The sequence below is a fragment of the Coenobita brevimanus genome, chromosome 111, assembly GCF_032717465.1.
Source record: "Coenobita brevimanus isolate Jiangsu-jjx chromosome 111, ASM3271746v2, whole genome shotgun sequence".
NCBI classification, from domain to species: domain Eukaryota; kingdom Metazoa; phylum Arthropoda; class Malacostraca; order Decapoda; family Coenobitidae; genus Coenobita; species Coenobita brevimanus.
Window position 1 is genome coordinate 25,873,413 of NC_137064.1, and position 18,389 is coordinate 25,891,801.

The 18,389-nt window shown below is 42.0% G+C and overlaps 1 protein-coding gene across 3 annotated transcripts in view; it reads right to left on the reverse strand.

Annotated features, from left to right (window-relative positions):
* Positions 1 to 1,560: 1,560 nt before the first annotated feature.
* LOC145417797 (uncharacterized) overlaps positions 1,561 to 18,389 on the reverse strand; it is a 44,556-nt gene continuing 27,727 nt past the window's right edge. For all 3 annotated transcript variants that reach the window (XM_080286411.1, XM_080286410.1, XM_080286412.1), the window contains 4 exons: positions 11,419 to 11,518; positions 10,980 to 11,037; positions 6,833 to 7,005; positions 1,561 to 2,605 (listed from right to left, as the gene is read on the reverse strand). In XM_080286411.1, the coding sequence (XP_080142537.1) occupies positions 1,812 to 2,605; positions 6,833 to 7,005; positions 10,980 to 11,037; positions 11,419 to 11,518 (1,125 nt within the window). In that variant the 3' untranslated portion in view covers positions 1,561 to 1,811. The remainder of the gene's footprint in view (positions 2,606 to 6,832; positions 7,006 to 10,979; positions 11,038 to 11,418; positions 11,519 to 18,389) is intronic.

An 18,389-nucleotide genomic window follows, 5' to 3' on the forward strand; every position in this document is an offset into this window, starting at 1 on the left:
ACATCTTAAATTAGAGTTGTGGTTCAGGTATCAGCTTATAGCGTCTTTAAAACTGAAAGTTTAAGGAATTGATATTTTGATGTAGTTCAATATATTAATAAATGTAATTCTATAAAGTACTGTACCAGCATTTTCCATGTTAGCTAAACAAAATTAAATAGGCTATGCAAGTGATGACCAAAATTTCATCGAAAGTATATAAACATTAAGCCTAAATCATACCACTGATGGATCATTGCCAGTGTGCTGTATGCTGCATATGTGTGCTTGTGGTCAGTTTACTGCCTGATTTGTAGGGTCCTACCTGTCTGCCACAGCTCCTTGACAGAAGACTGCTGTCTGAGTATTGCTTTTGCATAGAGTTTCATTTTAACTAGTGATAAATTAGTATGGTCTAAATATTCCATATGTTTCAGTTAAATCATTTTATGATTTAAGACAGAGAACAGAATGATATACAATCATAGTTAAAGAAAATAATTATCATTACAGCTTTAATTTACACCTAAAAAGGTGGAGAAATAAGTGATAGAAGACTTATAATAATCTAGAGTCACTGGCAAAAAAATTATTTACTTTTCATTGCTATTCAGCCAATTCTGATACAATACCGATTACTGTATCGGATAATTTTTCCCCTCCGACACATATACTGATATTAATCAGCTTTTGCTTGTTGATTTACAGCATTAACTCACACCACACATTACAGTGCTGCATTATAATCTAGTGGCAACCAGTCATGACAAAATTGTTACAGATGATACCAACTGGAATACTTCAGCATCTTTACTATCTTAAATGCAGACTCTAGAAACACAACTTCTAAAGAGTGAAACAAATTTGCATAATAAGCTATCCATAACAAATTGATACAGGTAGTTTTCTATGTACAGTAAACTCTCAATTACCTGTCGTCACAATATCCAAGGCCAAGTATGAGGTGGAGGGATGGAGTGGAGAGGTATATGAGACAGGGGGGCAGGGCAGTGAAATGGCAGGGGACAGGGTGACGTGGAGGCACTTTGTTTGTGGCCACCCCGCGTAAGGGATTAAGGCGTCTGGCTATAGATAGACAATATCCAACGCTGTTGGCTCAGCTCCAATAAAGTGATACCCGGCTAAATTATGCAACATTCGTTGCCAAAAAGTAACCAATAGTTCTATGGACTTACTGTATATTCGGCTGCAATTATTATCAACTGGCTCATACACAGTAGTCAACTGGGGCTGTACAGTATTACTGTGCTGTATCATTACTGTACGGTACTGTATTTTATGTTTAGTTTTCACCTTTTACTGGAGAGAAAGTTTTTAGGATAAAGGGTTGAGACAGACAGTAACAAAACACCTGGTTTGATGCTGAATGTTGAGCCGATGGGGGGTACTATGCAATATCCAGAATTTCACTTTACTCAACATAGGGCTTTGGTTAATTACTTTGGATAATTGAGGTTTACTGTATGGACAAAAAAAGCAGTGATGCTACATAAGTTATGGACAATTTTTTATAAACCAGCTTGAATACAGAATTATGGGGAAATAATATCAAACACCGACTAATTTTACATTTTTTATTTAAATTTCCCACAATTTTTCTACACTCACTGCTGCACCTAGTCAGCAATCCCCACTGGTCTTCAAAATGGTACTTAAAAATAAACTTTTTTATTTTTTTTCAAGCCATTATGAAGAATATACCAGTATGACACTGTTCAAAATATTTGCTCAAACAGAATAATACTCAACTTTAGGTAATTTACATATAAAACAATTTAAAAAAAACTCTAAATAAAAAACCTTGATTAGAATTAATATGGTCTAGAACTGGAGTGGGAGTATGAACTGGGTGGGGGATAGGAAGAGGATGGACCTACAGGAGGATAAGCAGGAGGAGGGTTAGCAGAGGATGGAGCAGGAGGGGCATAGTATGATGAGGACGAGGAGGAGGACCCATGAGGTGGAGGAGGAGTTGGGTAGTGGCTTTGTGGGAGGGATTGGCTGGCTGATGGGGTAGCATAATGTGTGGTGTTAGCAGATGGAGGGTGATAGGAGGCAGGAGGATGGGAGGTAGAGGAGTAATGTGAAGGTGGAGGCTGGGAGGTATAGTGTGGAGGTGGGGCAGGGGAGGTAACAGCAGTGGGTGGGGCAGAATAGTGCCGCTGCTGCTGATAGGTGGGAGGGGGTGCCTGTGGAGGAACCTGAGGAGGTGGAGGCCCTTGGGTAGAGGAGGAAGGGTAAGGATAAGGGTATCTCTGAGAAGGGGGAGGTCCTGATGTGGGAGCAGGTTGTGAAGATGAAGGCTGAGCTGAATATGAGGTAGGGTAGGGCGGGTACTGATACTGGTAAGGATACTGTTGTGTGTTCCCAGACCCTGTGCTGCTACCTCCTGACCCTGAGTTATCGGTCTTGGCTGGGGATGACTTCACTTCCTCTTTCTTTGCTTTCTTGGCAGGTGGTGGGGTGGGAGTGGTCTGGGGTGGTGTGGTGGGGCGACGGGTAGATGATGGGGTTCTAGCAGGGGCAGATGTACCACCTTCAGACTGGCCAGTAGCACCCTCAGATCGATTTGGGGAATACAAGTCTAAGACCTGATGGCAGATATCTGGAGAAGGAAGACATAAAGTACATACACAGGTGTATTCAATGAAGGATCCAAACATTTTAAATTCTTTACAGCAAAGAAAAATGTCTATAAATCTATCTATCTATTGCCAGACGCCTCAATCCCGTTTGGGGTGGCCACAAACAAATCACCTCCAAGTCGCCCTGTCCCCCGCCATTTCACTGCCCTGCTCCCAACTCACACCCCCCTCTCTCATATACCTCTCCACCCCATCCCTCCATCTCATCCTCGGCCTCCCCCTCCCTCTTCCCCCCTCCACCTCACTCACATAAACTCTCTTCGTCAGTCTTTCACCCTCCATCCTCTCCACATGGCCAAACCACCTCAGTGTGCTTCTCATAACGCTTCCTATCACATCCACATCCACACCACAACGCTCCTTTATATCTTCATTCCTCAGCCTGTCTCTCCACGTGGCTCCACAGGCTCCTCTTAAATAACTCATTTCCACTGCTCTCACTCTTGACTTGTCCTTCCAACAATGTCCAAGCTTCACTTCCATACGTTAGAGTTGGTATCACAATACTGTCATGTAGTAACTTTTTCACTTCCACGCTCACTTCCCTGTTTCTTATCACTGCTTTCAAAGAACCAGCAACCTTTCTTCCCTGCTGTACCCTTTCAAGCACTTCACCCTCCAAACCTCCATCCTTACTCATCACACTACCCAAGTACTTAAACGTACTCACATTTTCCAATTCCTCATCATCCAACCTCGCTGTACATTCACTAACTTCACCTCTCTCAAAGACCATCACTTTACTCTTCCCTACATTCACCTTTAGATTCCGTTTCTTACACACTCTCCCAAACTCATCCACCAAGCCTTGCAGCTCCCCTTCGTCTTCACTCAACAACACAGTATCATCTGCAAACAACAGTACAGGGAATTTCCAAACACTATCCTCTCTCACCAGGGCCACTCCAACATCCACTACCCTACCTTGTACCTCTTTTATTACCCCATCCATGTACAGATTGAACAACCATGGAGACATGACACATCCCTGTTTCAAACCAACTTTCAAAGAGAAAAATTCACTTAGTTCACCATCCACACGCACTGCAGCCTTCGCACCATCGTACATACTCTTCACAGCATTCAGCAACTTCCCATCTACTCCATATATTCTTAACACTTTCCACAATCCTTGTCTATCCACCCTGTCATATGCTTTCTCCAAATCCATGAAAGCCGCATACAACTTCTTTCCCTTCTCTAGAAACTTTTCCACTAAAGATCAAAGAATGAATATCTGATCTACACAACCTCTTCCCTTCCTAAAGCCTCCCTGTTCTTCTCCAACTAATTTCTCTGTTCTTTCTCTAACTCTGTCTATAAGTATCCTACCATACACTTTTCCTATTATACTAAGAAGACAAATGCCCCTATGATTACCACACACTTCTTTTTCCCCTTTTCCTTTGTACAAGGGAATAATTATACCTGACTTCCAATCCTCCGGGACTCTACCTTCCTCCCAGGCCAATCTGCACATCTTCCACATCCATTCTACTACTATCTCTCCCCCATGCTTCAGCATTTCACCACACACTCCATCAATTCCTGGGGCTTTCCCCGATTTAACTTTCTTCATTGCTTCCACAACTTCTATCCTACTGATTTCTTCCTGTCTTCTCACCTCCCTCCTTCTCCCAGCCATTCCCCAGCCACTTACACTCGCATTACTTCCATCCTCTACGTTCAACAATTCCTTAAAGTGTTCTCTCCATCTGTTCACTTTTTCTCCCTTCTCCACTAGTAATCTCCCATTTTTATCTTTCACTCCCCTGCTAACTTCACTTCCACCCTGTCTTACTCTTTTCACTTCTCTCCAGAACATTTTCTTACAGTCCCTCCACTTTACACTCAAATTCCTTCCAAATTCCTCATCTACTCTCCTCTTACTCTCTCTTACTAATCTTTTCACCTCTCTCTTTCTTTCCACATATAACTCTCTCTTCTGCCTCTCAACTTCTTCCACGCCCCTATTTCTCATCCATTCACTGTATGCTTTCTTCTTTTGTGCCACAGCCTGTTTCACCTCTTCAGTCCACCACGCTGTTCCTTGCACCCCCCTCCGTCTTCTCTTCCTTCCACACACCACATCACATGCTGCACATATTTCTTCTGTAAATATCTTACACACACCTTCCACGTCTCCCATCTGCTCCAATTCATATTTACCCAATCGTTCCTCCACTTCTCTCTTATACTCTGCCTTTTTCTCATCCTCTTGTAACCTTTCCACTCTCCTTGCAACTACTCTATAAATGAAATAATGAAATACAAACATAGACAGCAACGCTAACAGGCTCACAGAAAAATGCTGCATACTACTACTACTACTAATCATTCATTCATTCATTCATTCATCATCCAATCCTACATTGCCCCACGAGGAGCGTACGAGGCCGGGGCTAGGGAAGTTGGTCCTGACATTTAAGATGAGAGTGACCAGCCTCCCTCATCCCTGAGTGGCATTATGTGAGCAATAAACCCCAACCATCCTTTGGATATAAACCTTCACCGGCTCAATCCGACTGGAGTGCCGTAATTACCCACTAAACCACTAGGTGCCAAAATTTGGCTATATGGTTACCACCCAGCATAGTAAATGTACAGGAAACCATTTGGCTTGTCACTCAGTGTAGTCATAATAATAATCTATAATAATAATAATCCATCCATCATCCAATCCTACACTGCCCCATGAGGAGCATAGAAGCCCAGAGCTAGGCAAGTTGGTCCTGACATTTAAGATGAGAGTGACCAGCCTCACTCATCCCTGAATGGCATTATGTGAGCAATAAACCCCAACCACCCCCTGGATATAAGCCTTCACTGTCTCAATCTGATTGGAGCGCCGTAATAATAATAATAATAATAATAAGATAGATATAATAATAATAATAATAATAAAAACAATAACAAATTTACTGAAAACCCCAGATATTCTTCTCAATCTAAAACATCTCCTGGGCACTGCAGCACTGCTTTAGATTATGTACTGTACTGTAACGGCACTATGGTATGTACGGTAATGATTCATCCACCCTGCAAATACAGAAAAGAGCCCACCTGGACCCTCTCCCCTACTTCATCCACTCTGCTATCACTGCCATATACCAGTACACATCCTAGATAATGTACCCTCTTTCTCCCACTATACTAAAGTGTTGTTCTACCTTAGAAGTAGCTGTAGCAGTAGTAGTAGCTACAACCCATAGTTCATCTGAATGTGAATCCAGTAGATTACAGGCTGAAGATATCCTTCTCATTAGTTACAGTACCATTATGATTCTACCATAAGGCCTTTGAGCCAATGCATTTATGATTTTAGAATCTGTACTCTAATAACACACTAACACTGAAAGCTTCTGTGCAAAACCCTTCCAACCAAACATCAACATACACCGATATATCTGCAAGAATGTATATGGAGGTATCTTAAACTGTGACATCACTGTTTAGTTAAACAAGCAATCTTCTACTGTATAATGCAAAATTGCAATAAAATGTCAATAATCCTTAAAACCCTTCAATGTAACAGGTCTTTTCATAGCTGATTAAAATTACAGTATCTGGAAAAAATATATATCGTACATCAAACTGACTGGGTTGCTGATGGTTATTTTTAATTCTTTCAGTTTAAGAGGGCTTTCCTAAGCTGATTAAAGTACTCTGGAGGTAACAAGAAGAAACGAGACTAGAAATCACCATAGTGTAAGGGTTAAGGTACTTCAGGTGTAAAATGTTATAGTTCTAGGCTTAACACATGAAAACACCCTTCAGTAAATTCATGGAGACTGAATAAACTGCCCACTGTCTGGAGGCACTGTAACACAGAGGTAGCTGATCGTACTGAATGAATTAAGTTACTTGTGTTACCCCCTTGAATCTCAGTGATATGCTGTTTAATTTGCTCTAACTGCTACCAAACACTATATATGTAACTTAGGAAAGGTCTCTCATTGTTATTTAAGTGGTTTATTAAGGCTATATTCAACCCACTCCTGTTCAGAGTCTATCCTAGGCTAAATGTAACTGTCAGATGATGCAAATAAAATGAAAAATACATTCCCAAGCTCAATAGGTTATATGGCATACTTCAAGGCTCAAAAAATGGAAACATACCCTCAAGTACTGCAGATCCATGGGGATTAAACAGACATATCTGAATGCAGTATATCACAGACACCTACCTTCAAGAAGATCCATGGAGATGCCCTCAACATACATGTCCCACCAGTGAGCATGTCTGGGGGTGCGGCCAGCCCAGTCCATCACCTCAAACTTGCTTAGCTTCCCAGCCAGATACATCAGGGCAATGGCCACAATCTCGGGTTCCCACTGCAGGCAAAGGGTCGTGCACAGGCTAATGGGGGAGAGATGGGTTCTTCATCATTTTCAATTGGGCCAACTTAATAGCTAACACTAATAATAATCATTATCATCATCATCATCCAGACCTCCTTTCCCACCCCAGGGCAGGGTGAGGAACTAATAATATTAAAAATAATAATCATCATCATCATCATCCAATCCTACGTTGCCCCATGAGAAGCGTAAGAGCCCGGAGCTAGGCAAGTTGGTCCTAACATTTTAGATGAGACTGACGAGCCTCACTCATCCCTGAGAGGCATTAAGTGAGCAATAAACCCTAACCACCCCTTGGATATAAACCATCACCAGCTCAATCTGACTGGAGTGAGGTAATTACCCACTAAACCACCAGGTGCCAATATTTGGTTACATGGTTACCACCCATCGTAGTAACAGTTTCCTGGTGTAGAGGAAACCATTTGGCTTGTCACTCATTGTAGAGTCACCCACAGGCAGAAGGAAGAGGAAAGAATGAAGGAAAGAAAGATAAAAGAGGAAGTGTAAAGTCATCCGTAGACAGAAGGCCGAGGAAAGAATGAAGGAAAGAAAGACAGGAGAGGATGGAAGGAAAGAAGGATGGAGGAGAGGAAAGGGCAGATACCCGAGGGCAGCACTACATCGAGTGAGTGGATGGAGTGCGCCCTCACCTACCACAACTTATAATAATAATAATAATAATCATCATCATCATCATCAGCAGCAGCAGCATCTGAACCCCCTTTCCCAAGAACAGCAATGTCCAGACAGCCTAAGTTTGTCCAATTCAATGAGCCACATATTCCATTCACTCATCATTCAAGCCCACGGAATCCTGGCTCCATCAGATAGGACAAAAAATTTCACCATGTTCTGTAGCTTCACATATACCTATCTGACGGTGGTAGGTGGGGGGTGCCCATCATCCACTCACTCAATGTACAGTAGTGTTGCCTTATGGTCTCTACACTAAGTGACAAGCCAAATGGTTTCCAGTACCCAGGAAACCATTTACTATGCTGGATGGTAACCACAGAACCAGGGTTTCCAGCAGGGTTTAGTCTCCCCCAGATACCCCTACCTGAAAACACTACCTTAAGTTATGGCAAATAAATAATAATAATAATAATAATAGATGAGAATGGGAGTGCATTAGTGGACATTTGTGCTGGGAGGGGGTTGGTGATAGCCAATACCCTCTTCAGGCATAAAATGATCCACAGGTATACATGGCGAGTGATGAGAAGGGTGGGTGGTGAACTGAATGAAAGGAAGGCAATGATTGATTATGTATGTGTGGATGAAAGGATGCGAAGATGTGTAAAGGATGCAAGAGTGTATAGAGGTTGGGGGAGTGGACTTTCTGACCACTACTTGGTGGTGGCCAGAATTAGGATGCAAGTGAGATGGAGGAATAGAAGAAGGGAAAGACGAGAGGAAGGAGTAGTTGCAAGGAGAGTGGAAAGGTTACAAGAGGATGAGATAAAGGCAGAGTATAAAAGAGAAGTGGAGGAACGATTGGGCAAATATGTATTGGAGCAGATGGGAGACGTGGAAGGTGTGTGTAAGATATTTACAGAAGAAATATGTGCAGCATGTGATGTGGTGTGTGGAAGGAAGAGAAGACGGAGGGGGTGCAAGGAACAGCGTGGTGGACTGAAGAGGTGAAAAGGCTGTGGCACAAAAGAAGAAAGCATACAATGAATGGGTGAGAAATAGGGGCGTGGAAGAAGTTGAGAGGCGGAAGAGAGAGTTATATGTGGAAAGGAAGAGAGAGGTGAAAAGATTAGTAAGAGAGAGTAAGAAGAGAGTGGATGAGGAATTTGGAAGGAATTTGAGTGTAAAGTGGAGGGACTGTAAGAAAATGTTCTGGAGAGAAGTGAAAAGAGTAAGACAGGGTGGAAGTGAAGTTAGCAGGGAGTGAAAGATAAAAATGGTAGATTACTAGTGGAGAAGGGAGAAAAAGTGAGCAGATGGAGAGAACACTTTAAGGAATTGTTGAACGTAGAGGATGGAAGTAATGCGAGTATAAGTGGCTGGGGAATGGCTGGGAGAAGGAGGGAGGTGAGAAGACAGGAAGAAATCAGTAGGATAGAAGTTGTGGAAGCAATGAAGAAAGTTAAATCAGGGAAAGCCCCAGGAATTGATGGAGTGTGTGGTGAAATGCTGAAGCATGGGGGAGAGATAGTAGTAGAATGGATGTGGAAGATGTGCAGATTGGCCTGGGAGGAAGGTAGAGTCCCGGAGGATTGGAAGTCAGGTATAATTATTCCCTTGTACAAAGGAAAAGGGGAAAAAGAAGTGTGTGGTAATCATAGGGGCATTTGTCTTCTTAGTATAATAGGAAAAGTGTATGGTAGGATACTTATAGACAGAGTTAGAGAAAGAACAGAGAAATTAGTTGGAGAAGAACAGGGAGGCTTTAGGAAGGGAAGAGGTTGTGTAGATCAGATATTCATTCTTAGATCTTTAGTGGAAAAGTTTCTAGAGAAGGGAAAGAAGTTGTATGCGGCTTTCATGGATTTGGAGAAAGCATATGACAGGGTGGATAGACAAGGATTGTGGAAAGTGTTAAGAATATATGGAGTAGATGGGAAGTTGTTGAATGCTGTGAAGAGTATGTACGATGGTGCGAAGGCTGCAGTGCGTGTGGATGGTGAACTAAGTGAATTTTTCTCTTTGAAAGTTGGTTTGAAACAGGGATGTGTCATGTCTCCATGGTTGTTCAATCTGTACATGGATGGGGTAATAAAAGAGGTACAAGGTAGGGTAGTGGATGTTGGAGTGGCCCTGGTGAGAGAGGATAGTGTTTGGAAACTCCCTGTACTGTTGTTTGCAGATGATACTGTGTTGTTGAGTGAAGACGAAGGGGAGCTGCAAGGCTTGGTGGATGAGTTTGAGAGAGTGTGTAAGAAACGGAACCTAAAGGTGAATGTAGGGAAGAGTAAAGTGATGGTCTTTGAGAGAGGTGAAGTTAGTGAATGTACAGCGAGGTTAGATGGTGAGGAATTGGAAAATGTGAGTACGTTTAAGTATTTGGGTAGTGTGATGAGTAAGGATGGAGGTTTGGAGGGTGAAGTGCTTGAAAGGGTACAGCAGGGAAGAAAGGTTGCTGGTTCCTTGAAAGCAGTGATAAGAAACAGGGAAGTGAGCATGGAAGTGAAAAAGTTACTACATGACAGTATTGTGATACCAACTCTAACGTACGGAAGTGAAGCTTGGACATTGTTGGAAGGACACAAGTCAAGAGTGAGAGCAGTGGAAATGAGTTATTTAAGAGGAGCCTGTGGAGTCACGTGGAGAGACAGGCTGACGAATGAGGATATAAAGGAGCGTTGTGGTGTGGATGTGGATGTGATAGGAAGCGTTATGAGGAACACACTGAGGTGGTTTGGCCATTGGGAGAGGATGGAGGGTGAGAGACTGACGAAGAGAGTGTATGTGAGTGAGGTGGAGGGGGGAAGAGGGAGGGGGAGGCCGAGGATGAGATGGAGGGATGGGGTGGAGAGGTATATGAGAGAGGGGGGTGTGAGTTGGGAGCAGGGCAGTGAAATGGCGGGGGACAGGGCGACTTGGAGGCGATTTGTTTGTGGCCACCCCAAACGGGATTGAGGCGTCTGGCAATAGATAGATAGATAGATAGAATAACAATAACAATAATAGTAGTAATAATAATCATCATCATAATCATAACAATAATCATCATCATCATCATCATCTGAACCTCCTCCTTCCCCTAAAAAAAAAAAAAAAAAAAAAAAAAAAAAAAAAAAAAAAAATCCTCTTACATTACCCAACCTCTGTTGCTTACCAATGTCTTCAAGGCACATTTGCAGATTTATATCCCTTTTCTAAGCCTCTTAATCACAATATCACCATATCCTCTGGAAAATTGATGAAGTATATGGATATGACTGAATCCACCAGTGTCTGGGTTTTAAACCTGCACATAACCCTGAAATCAGATAGCCTACTGGACTCATCGCTTACCTGTCATTCACAAAAGTCCATGCCATTTGGACCATATTTGGGAGTTTCTTTTTATCTCCTGCAAGGAAGAGTATAAAATGTAAATATTTGATTTCATCTCCTGTCTCAATGTAAACAAAACAACGAACAATTATCATCAAGATAGATAGATCAAGATATACAACATTCACTAATTCAACAGTTCCTGCATATGTTACATGAGACCTAAATTGAAGAAAGAAAAACAAACAGTATTTCAGGTTGTCAAGAAAGTGTAAAAATTGTAAGTGTAATACCAATTCCGGTACATATTTTAAGTACACCCCTGCTCATAAGCAGGGATACATATTAATTCATTTTGTCTGCTGGTGTCCACTGCTGGTGAACTGAGCCTGATTAAGAAAAAAAAAAAAAAAAAAAAAAATGTCTAGTTCTAAGTAAGCAAGATGCCAAGACTTACCTTTGAGACACTTTGCATATTTGAGCAGGTAAGTGTAGGGATGCTCTACAATGAAGTCAAATTTGATGGTCTGTAGCAGTATACGTTCCAGAGTCATCACCTGTGAAAGAATGAAGGCAATCAAAGACTAAAACATGAAGAATGCTTAAAGTGGTGACATGTAGAGGTGTGCGGTACATAGGAGGGCAACTGGGCCTTGAAAGCAGGCTGTGAAGCCTATGCCCAGAGTCGGACATATATATATATATATATATATATATATATATATATATATATAAAAAATGATCATTATGATACTTCTTGTGATAAGGTGATGTCTTTCTTACATTCCTTGCATTTTTAGACTCTTTTCTTTCAGCTATGAAAAGAATTTTTGAACTGGAGGGAAGACATGCAGCCCTTAACCCTTTCATACATGAGACCTTTCCTTAAAAAAAAAAAAAAAAAAAAAAAAAAAAAAAAAAAAAATTAGGTTCAAACAAAATTCCAACCTTTCCTTAACCCGAGGCATCCCGTCAACGTATGGGTACGTCGCAACGTTTTGTCACAGCTAGACCCATCGACATACCGGTACATCGCACAACTGCAAGGTTCATAATTTGCTCAATTTTCAATTTTCGGGTGTGATTTTTGGTACGTATACACTGGACACCTTCCTCTATTCCTCTACAAGATGCCAGGCAGGGACAATGCCTTACCCCGCATGACCTCCCCCCCCATGCCATTGTCTCGGCAATTCACCTGTTACCAGTGACCTGGCCAATAAAGGCATTCAGGGCCAGAGTGGTTGCCCAATCGATGATAATGTGGAGGACAAGGTTTATGTAGTCAGAAATGATGATCAGGTAATGCTGCCAAAAAAGGTCAGGTATGATGTGTTAGTGAGTGAAACAATGCTTATATTGCCTATATTACTGTTTGAAAACCAATATACTCTCGTACTACATATAAATTCGTACCAAATAAATAAATAAATACCGTTTATGAGTGGTGTGGAATAGTTACCCTCCCACAGAACTCGTTTTCTTTGGAGCCAGCCTGATAGAAAACCCAGTAAGGTAAGGGAGTACTGCTACCTGTATCGAGTATTTTAAACCTCAGGTGAGCGATTTCTCTATGAATTTTCGATGTTTCTCACCAAAAGCGGAGGTTTGAGCCAAAAAAAATTTCTTCCAAAATTGGTCGGGGCTTGGGGGTCAGTGGTGGAAAATTGGTCAGGACGTGATGGGTTAAAAGACTGTATGATCTGGAATTACTAAAGCAAAGTCCATGTTCCTCGTTGTACTGCTGGATGCAAAGGGACATTGAAAGAAAATTTTGTTCAAGAAATTGGCGATAGGTCCAAAAAGACTTTTTAATCCAGTTTCCTAAATCTTACCACAATCAAATACCCATAGCTAAAAGGAGAACACTCTCTCTCTCTCATGAACAATAATTGTAGGCCCGCGGCCTCTGGTTCCTTCTTCCTCGCATAAAAAAAAAAAAAAATTATAGCTCCTAAATCTCTTGTAATACTATTTACATGATCAAGTATCAGTAAGTTCATCCAGTAACTGTTTTTGATAAACCATTATGGAGAAAAAAAAAAAAAAGAACTCTTATATCAGCCCTAGTGAGGCAGAAAAGAATAACGATTGATTACTGTACTGTACTATGATCCACTGCTTACCACAGACCACCTTAAATACGGTAGTCTTGTTTATCTTACTCTTCCCTTTTCTAGACGATTTTATCTGACTTAAGAGATTTTCTGGACTGGAGGAGTTTGATACAGCCTTCGTTAACCCCTTCATGACCAAAGATCCTCCATAAAATTTAACAAAATTCATCTGTCAGTAGTAAAAAATAATCTAAAGTATTGCATGTGACTGTATGGAATGGGTTTAGAAATCATGACTGAATAAACTCCAGCCACATCTTTGGGCTTAAACTGAGGAATTACATAAACTGTTCTAGACATACAGATTATTAACCCATGAAATCCTACCAGAGTACAGATTGGTTACACTATAACTACCTGCGACGTCAAAAGCAAATGGCACTTACACGAAATACGTAAAATCAACAAACAAGAAAAAAATTAACTATATCAACTAACCAACAATCAAACACAATAAAGACATTTCCTACTGCCACTATCACATAACCTCCAATACTAACTGCATCTTTAGAATGTTCATTTTCAGGACACAAAGTAAAACTACTTTACGGTGCTCACTCTGTCCACTAGTACTTATAAAATAAAACACAACTGAAAATAAAATAATTATAAATACTCCAATTTTACCCCTTTTGGTATGTAGGGCGACCTGTAGCCAGGTTGCCACTGTTCATTTTATGTAGACAGGACACCAACCTAGCTTCCACACAGCATTTTACATGACAAAAAAGTCTCCAGTTACCTCCTCAGAGTTCCAACAATTGCAAATACGGTACTGCTGACACTCCCTACCTTTTCTCCAAATTACCTGGAGTAGCTATAAAAACTATGACTGACTAAGAGCTACAGCCTACCTGTACCAGTTAAAGAATCTAAACCTGAGGCTTAGCTTTCTATACATATATCCTCCATTAGCTATTCTATTTCATGTGCACTAACCAATAAAATTAGTGATACTATATATGAACTACCCTCCTCTAACACTGCCACTTTTTAAAATCTACACCATAAGCAAAAGCTTGATACTGGAAAATTTCATATGTACACACAGTAAACCCTCAACATATCAAACCTACTTTTAACAAATATTAGTTTAAATGACCACCTTGAACTGGCAGAGATCTTTGAGTGCACAGTTATTTGCTACTGATCACAGACTTCTTGTTGCTACTCTGAAGCTACAAAACAAAACTGAGGGATTCTCAAGATGCCACCAAAACAGGTTCCATCTTGAGAAACTCAGGGATGAGTGCACATACGAGAATGTAGTGGCAGTCTCAAATCGGTTTGAAGTGCTCAGTACTGTTGAGAATCCTGTTGAATGATGAGAAACCTTTAAGCATGCAACTCTGGTAGCAGCTGATGACTGGATCAGAGACTGCCCGAGATCAAGGATGGGATTCACCTTGCAGGGGACTCCGACAACAACTGAGGAGAGTCATGTAGCCAGACTGGCTGGGGATCGGGAACTGCACAGACTTCTGTCTTGACGGGCATGAGTTTTATTAAGAAGGGACAAGGAGAGGTATGTCAGGGAAACTGTTGAAGAGCTGGAAAGCCGTTTACATGCAAATGACCTTCGACCTGCCTACAACGCCCTGAAGAAGCTCCACTCCAGACCCACCTCTCAGGTTAACTCTGTTCTGACAGCAGATGGACAGCTTGTGTCAGGGGAATGTGAATATAAAGCTCATTGGGCTGAGTACTTTGTGCAACTGTATACTGCTGAACTTCCCAGTGGAGAGTTTCTGTCAGCTGGTGTACAACCATTGACTGCTGTCCCACCAATTGACGAAGCTGTGCCTTCTCTAGATGAAATCAAGGTAGTGGCTAAGCTGAAAAGTGGTAGAGCAGCTGGGGTTTGTGACAGCCCGGCAGAACTGATCAAAGTTGGGAGCAAAGCCATGATCTGGGGGTTACATCCAGTCACAGAAGCCATTTGGCAGACTGGTATCATTCCTCCTGACTGGAATGGTTTGGTCATCCCTATCTGGAAAGGAAAAGGAGATCAGCGTGACTGTAATAACTACTGTGGTATTACAGTGTTCAGTGTGCCAGGCAAAGTTTTTTCTCACATCCTCCTGATGCGTATCCAGGACCATTTGCTAAAGTTTCAGAGGCTTGAGCAATCTGGATTCACGCCCAAGAAGTCTACTGGTGACCATATCCTAGCTTTTTGAGTTCTTGTGGGATGCCATACTGAGTTCTGACAAGGTCTGCTAGCAGCCTATGTAGCTCTCAAGAAGGCATTTGACTCAGTAAATTGGGAGGTACTATGGGAAGTCCTGACCCTCCGTTGGATCCCTGCAGCGATAATCCAACTGATTGCTGGCTTGTACTCAAACACTGAGAGTGCTGTCATGTGCGTGTGTGTGGGGGGGGGGGGCATTCAACTTCTTCCCAGTAAGTTCTGGTGTAAGACAGGGATGTGTCCTTGTCCCCACACTTTTCAACACATATATGGATTGGGTACTGGACCGGGCTATGAGTCAAAGTCACTGTAGGGTATATCAACTGGCAATTTCTGGGTTATCGACCTTGACTTTGCTGATGATGCAGTTATCCTAGCAGAGTCGCTGGAGATACTACTGAGTTTCCCCGAGGAATTTCACAAGAATGCGAAGACACTGGAATTAAAGGTCTCATGGGCCAAGACCAAGGTCCAGGTATTTGGTGGCTTGTTGGATGAAGCAGTTCAGTCTGTCCAAGCATGTGGTGTGGATATAGTAGTCTTGGAAAGATTCACTCACCTTGGTAGTGTGGTCCATAACAATGGCAGATCAGACAGAGAGATCTCTTGTCGCACTGGTCTGGATTATGGGGTTATGGATGCACTCAATCTGGGTATATGGTGCTGTCGCTATTTGTGTAGAAGGACGAAAGTTTGCATCTTCAAGGCTCTGGTGTCTTACTTTATGGCTGTGAAACATGGACACTAAACAGTGATGAAGTGGCCAATTGACTCCTTTGGTACTAAGCGTCTTTGCAGGATCATGGGTAATCACTGGCATAAATGGGTGCATAATGAGTGACTACGCCGTGAGACTGAATCAAGGCCTATTACCCACATGATATGTCAACGCTAACTCCTGCTATATGGTCATGTGGCCCCCTTGCCTGAGGCTGATTCTGCCCACAGGGTGATCTGTGAACAAGTTAAGCTAGGGTGGAGGAGATCAAGGAGAAGGCCACGTAACTCATGGCTGGAGCAGGTTGATCACTCCTGTCAGGAGATACTTAGAGGAGGAGGAGTCGCTGCCTGGAAAGTTGCACAAAGGAACCTGCATGGGTGGAGTTGGAGGGTAAGTGAGGCTATGCGCCCATGGTGTTTGCCCCTCCTTGACTGATTGCTTGAGCTGGCTGAACTTTAAGTTCGTTTATCGAATTTTTGTTCTGTAAAAGAATGGACATGCAGGAAACACTGGCCATCCCTACACATGCACACACACATGCAGGGACACACACACCCGTGCTTCTCCACATCTACAGAACGCTGCATCAGTCCCTGGGTGACCAGCAACGCAGGGGGACCTCCCTACATCACTCTGAAAATTCACCAAAGACAATACTGTACTACTGTACCTCTATTGCCTGAAGTCATGGCATCACGACCTTCAAGTGCTTCTCCCCCAACAACCAAGGCCAAGAAGAAAATATTATCTTTAAAGGAGAAGCTTACTGTCATTGAGGATAGTGAGAAAGACCTGTCTCGCTCCACCCAACTGATGATGAACAAACATAATTATTCAAGACCTACTTGCTGTCTCTATTTGCAGTGCAATAACTTCCTGAAAGGTAAGAATCAACACGTAAGTTAGTAAACAGAGCATTTATTGAGAAAGTGAGGAATTCAGACCTAGCTGTAAGTTATTAAGTACCATACGACAGTATAGCCGAACGACACTATAGATCTCTGTTTGGTAAAAGCCACGAAGCCTAGGAAATTACCAAACAGCATGGTGCTCGACATGAACAAACTATTGGCTTTAATGTACCAATTAGTTTGTTATATCAAGGGTATACTGTACAAATAAAGTTTTTAAAAGTTTCCTCTTAACAGAAGTTACTATAAATTCTTGTGATTACACCTATGTGATTAAATATTGCAGTGAGACAGCTAGCGAAGAAGGCTGGTGAGAAGGACCATAAGGTGTTTATGGCATATATGGATCTGGAAAAAGCATACGACGAAGCAGACACAGAAGGACTGTGGAAAGTTTTGGCATCGTAGCTACAGTGTATATGGTAAGCTGCTAGGTGCCATCTAGAGTTTTTATGATGGCAGTGAAGCATCTGTAAGGGTTATGGGCATCTGAGTGAATGGTTCATGATCAGTGTGGGTGTGCGACATGGTTGTGTGATGTCCCCATGGTTGTTCAATATGTATATGGATGGGGTGATGAGAGACGTAAAAACTTGGGTAATGGACAGGGGGATGGCGTTGGTAATGAACGGTGATGGATGGAATATCTCAAATTTGTTGTATGCTGATGATGAAGTACCGATACTATAGTTGCGGCACGCGACTCTGAGGTTGTCATTATTGTGCCCTGGCAACCTACCCCTCCACGTTGCATCCGATTTTGTGTATACTGTAATATGAGATGCATATAATTTGTGTATAATATTTCATGTATAATAATTTTCATGTATAATGATACGAAATCAGACACACTTTTGACCGGTAGGTTGCCAGAGTACAACAATGACAACCTTAGAGTCATGTGCTGTGACTATACTTGCAAATACTGGACAAGAACTTGGTAGACTAGTGCAGAGTTTTGCTGATGTCTGTGAATGCCGTGCCATGAGGGTAAATGTAGAAAAGAGTAAACTGATGGTTACTAAGAGAGAAGGTGTCTCCCAGTGCAATGTTAGAGTGAATGGAGAGAGACTGGAATTGGTAAGAGAGTTCAAATACCTGGGTACAGTGATGGAAAAGAGAGGAAAATGCACAAAAGAAGTGGAAAGAACAGTGACACAAGGAAGGAAAGTAGCTGGTGTAATGAAGGCCTTGATAAGAAACAGAGGCTTGAGTGTTGCAGCCACACGAGGCTTACATGAAGGATTGTTAGTGATAACTTTAACAAATGGATGTGAGACTATGGTGCGGCATGAAAATGAAAAGTCAAGAGTGAGAACAGTGGAGATGGGACTGCTTAGGAATGTATGTGGAATACAGAGAGTCAATAGGATACAAAATAATGTGATTCGTGAAAGATGTGGAGTGAGGAAGTCTGTGGACACCAGAACTGAAGAGAGTGTACTGAGACAGTAAGGTCATGTGAAGAGAATGGATAACAACAGAGTG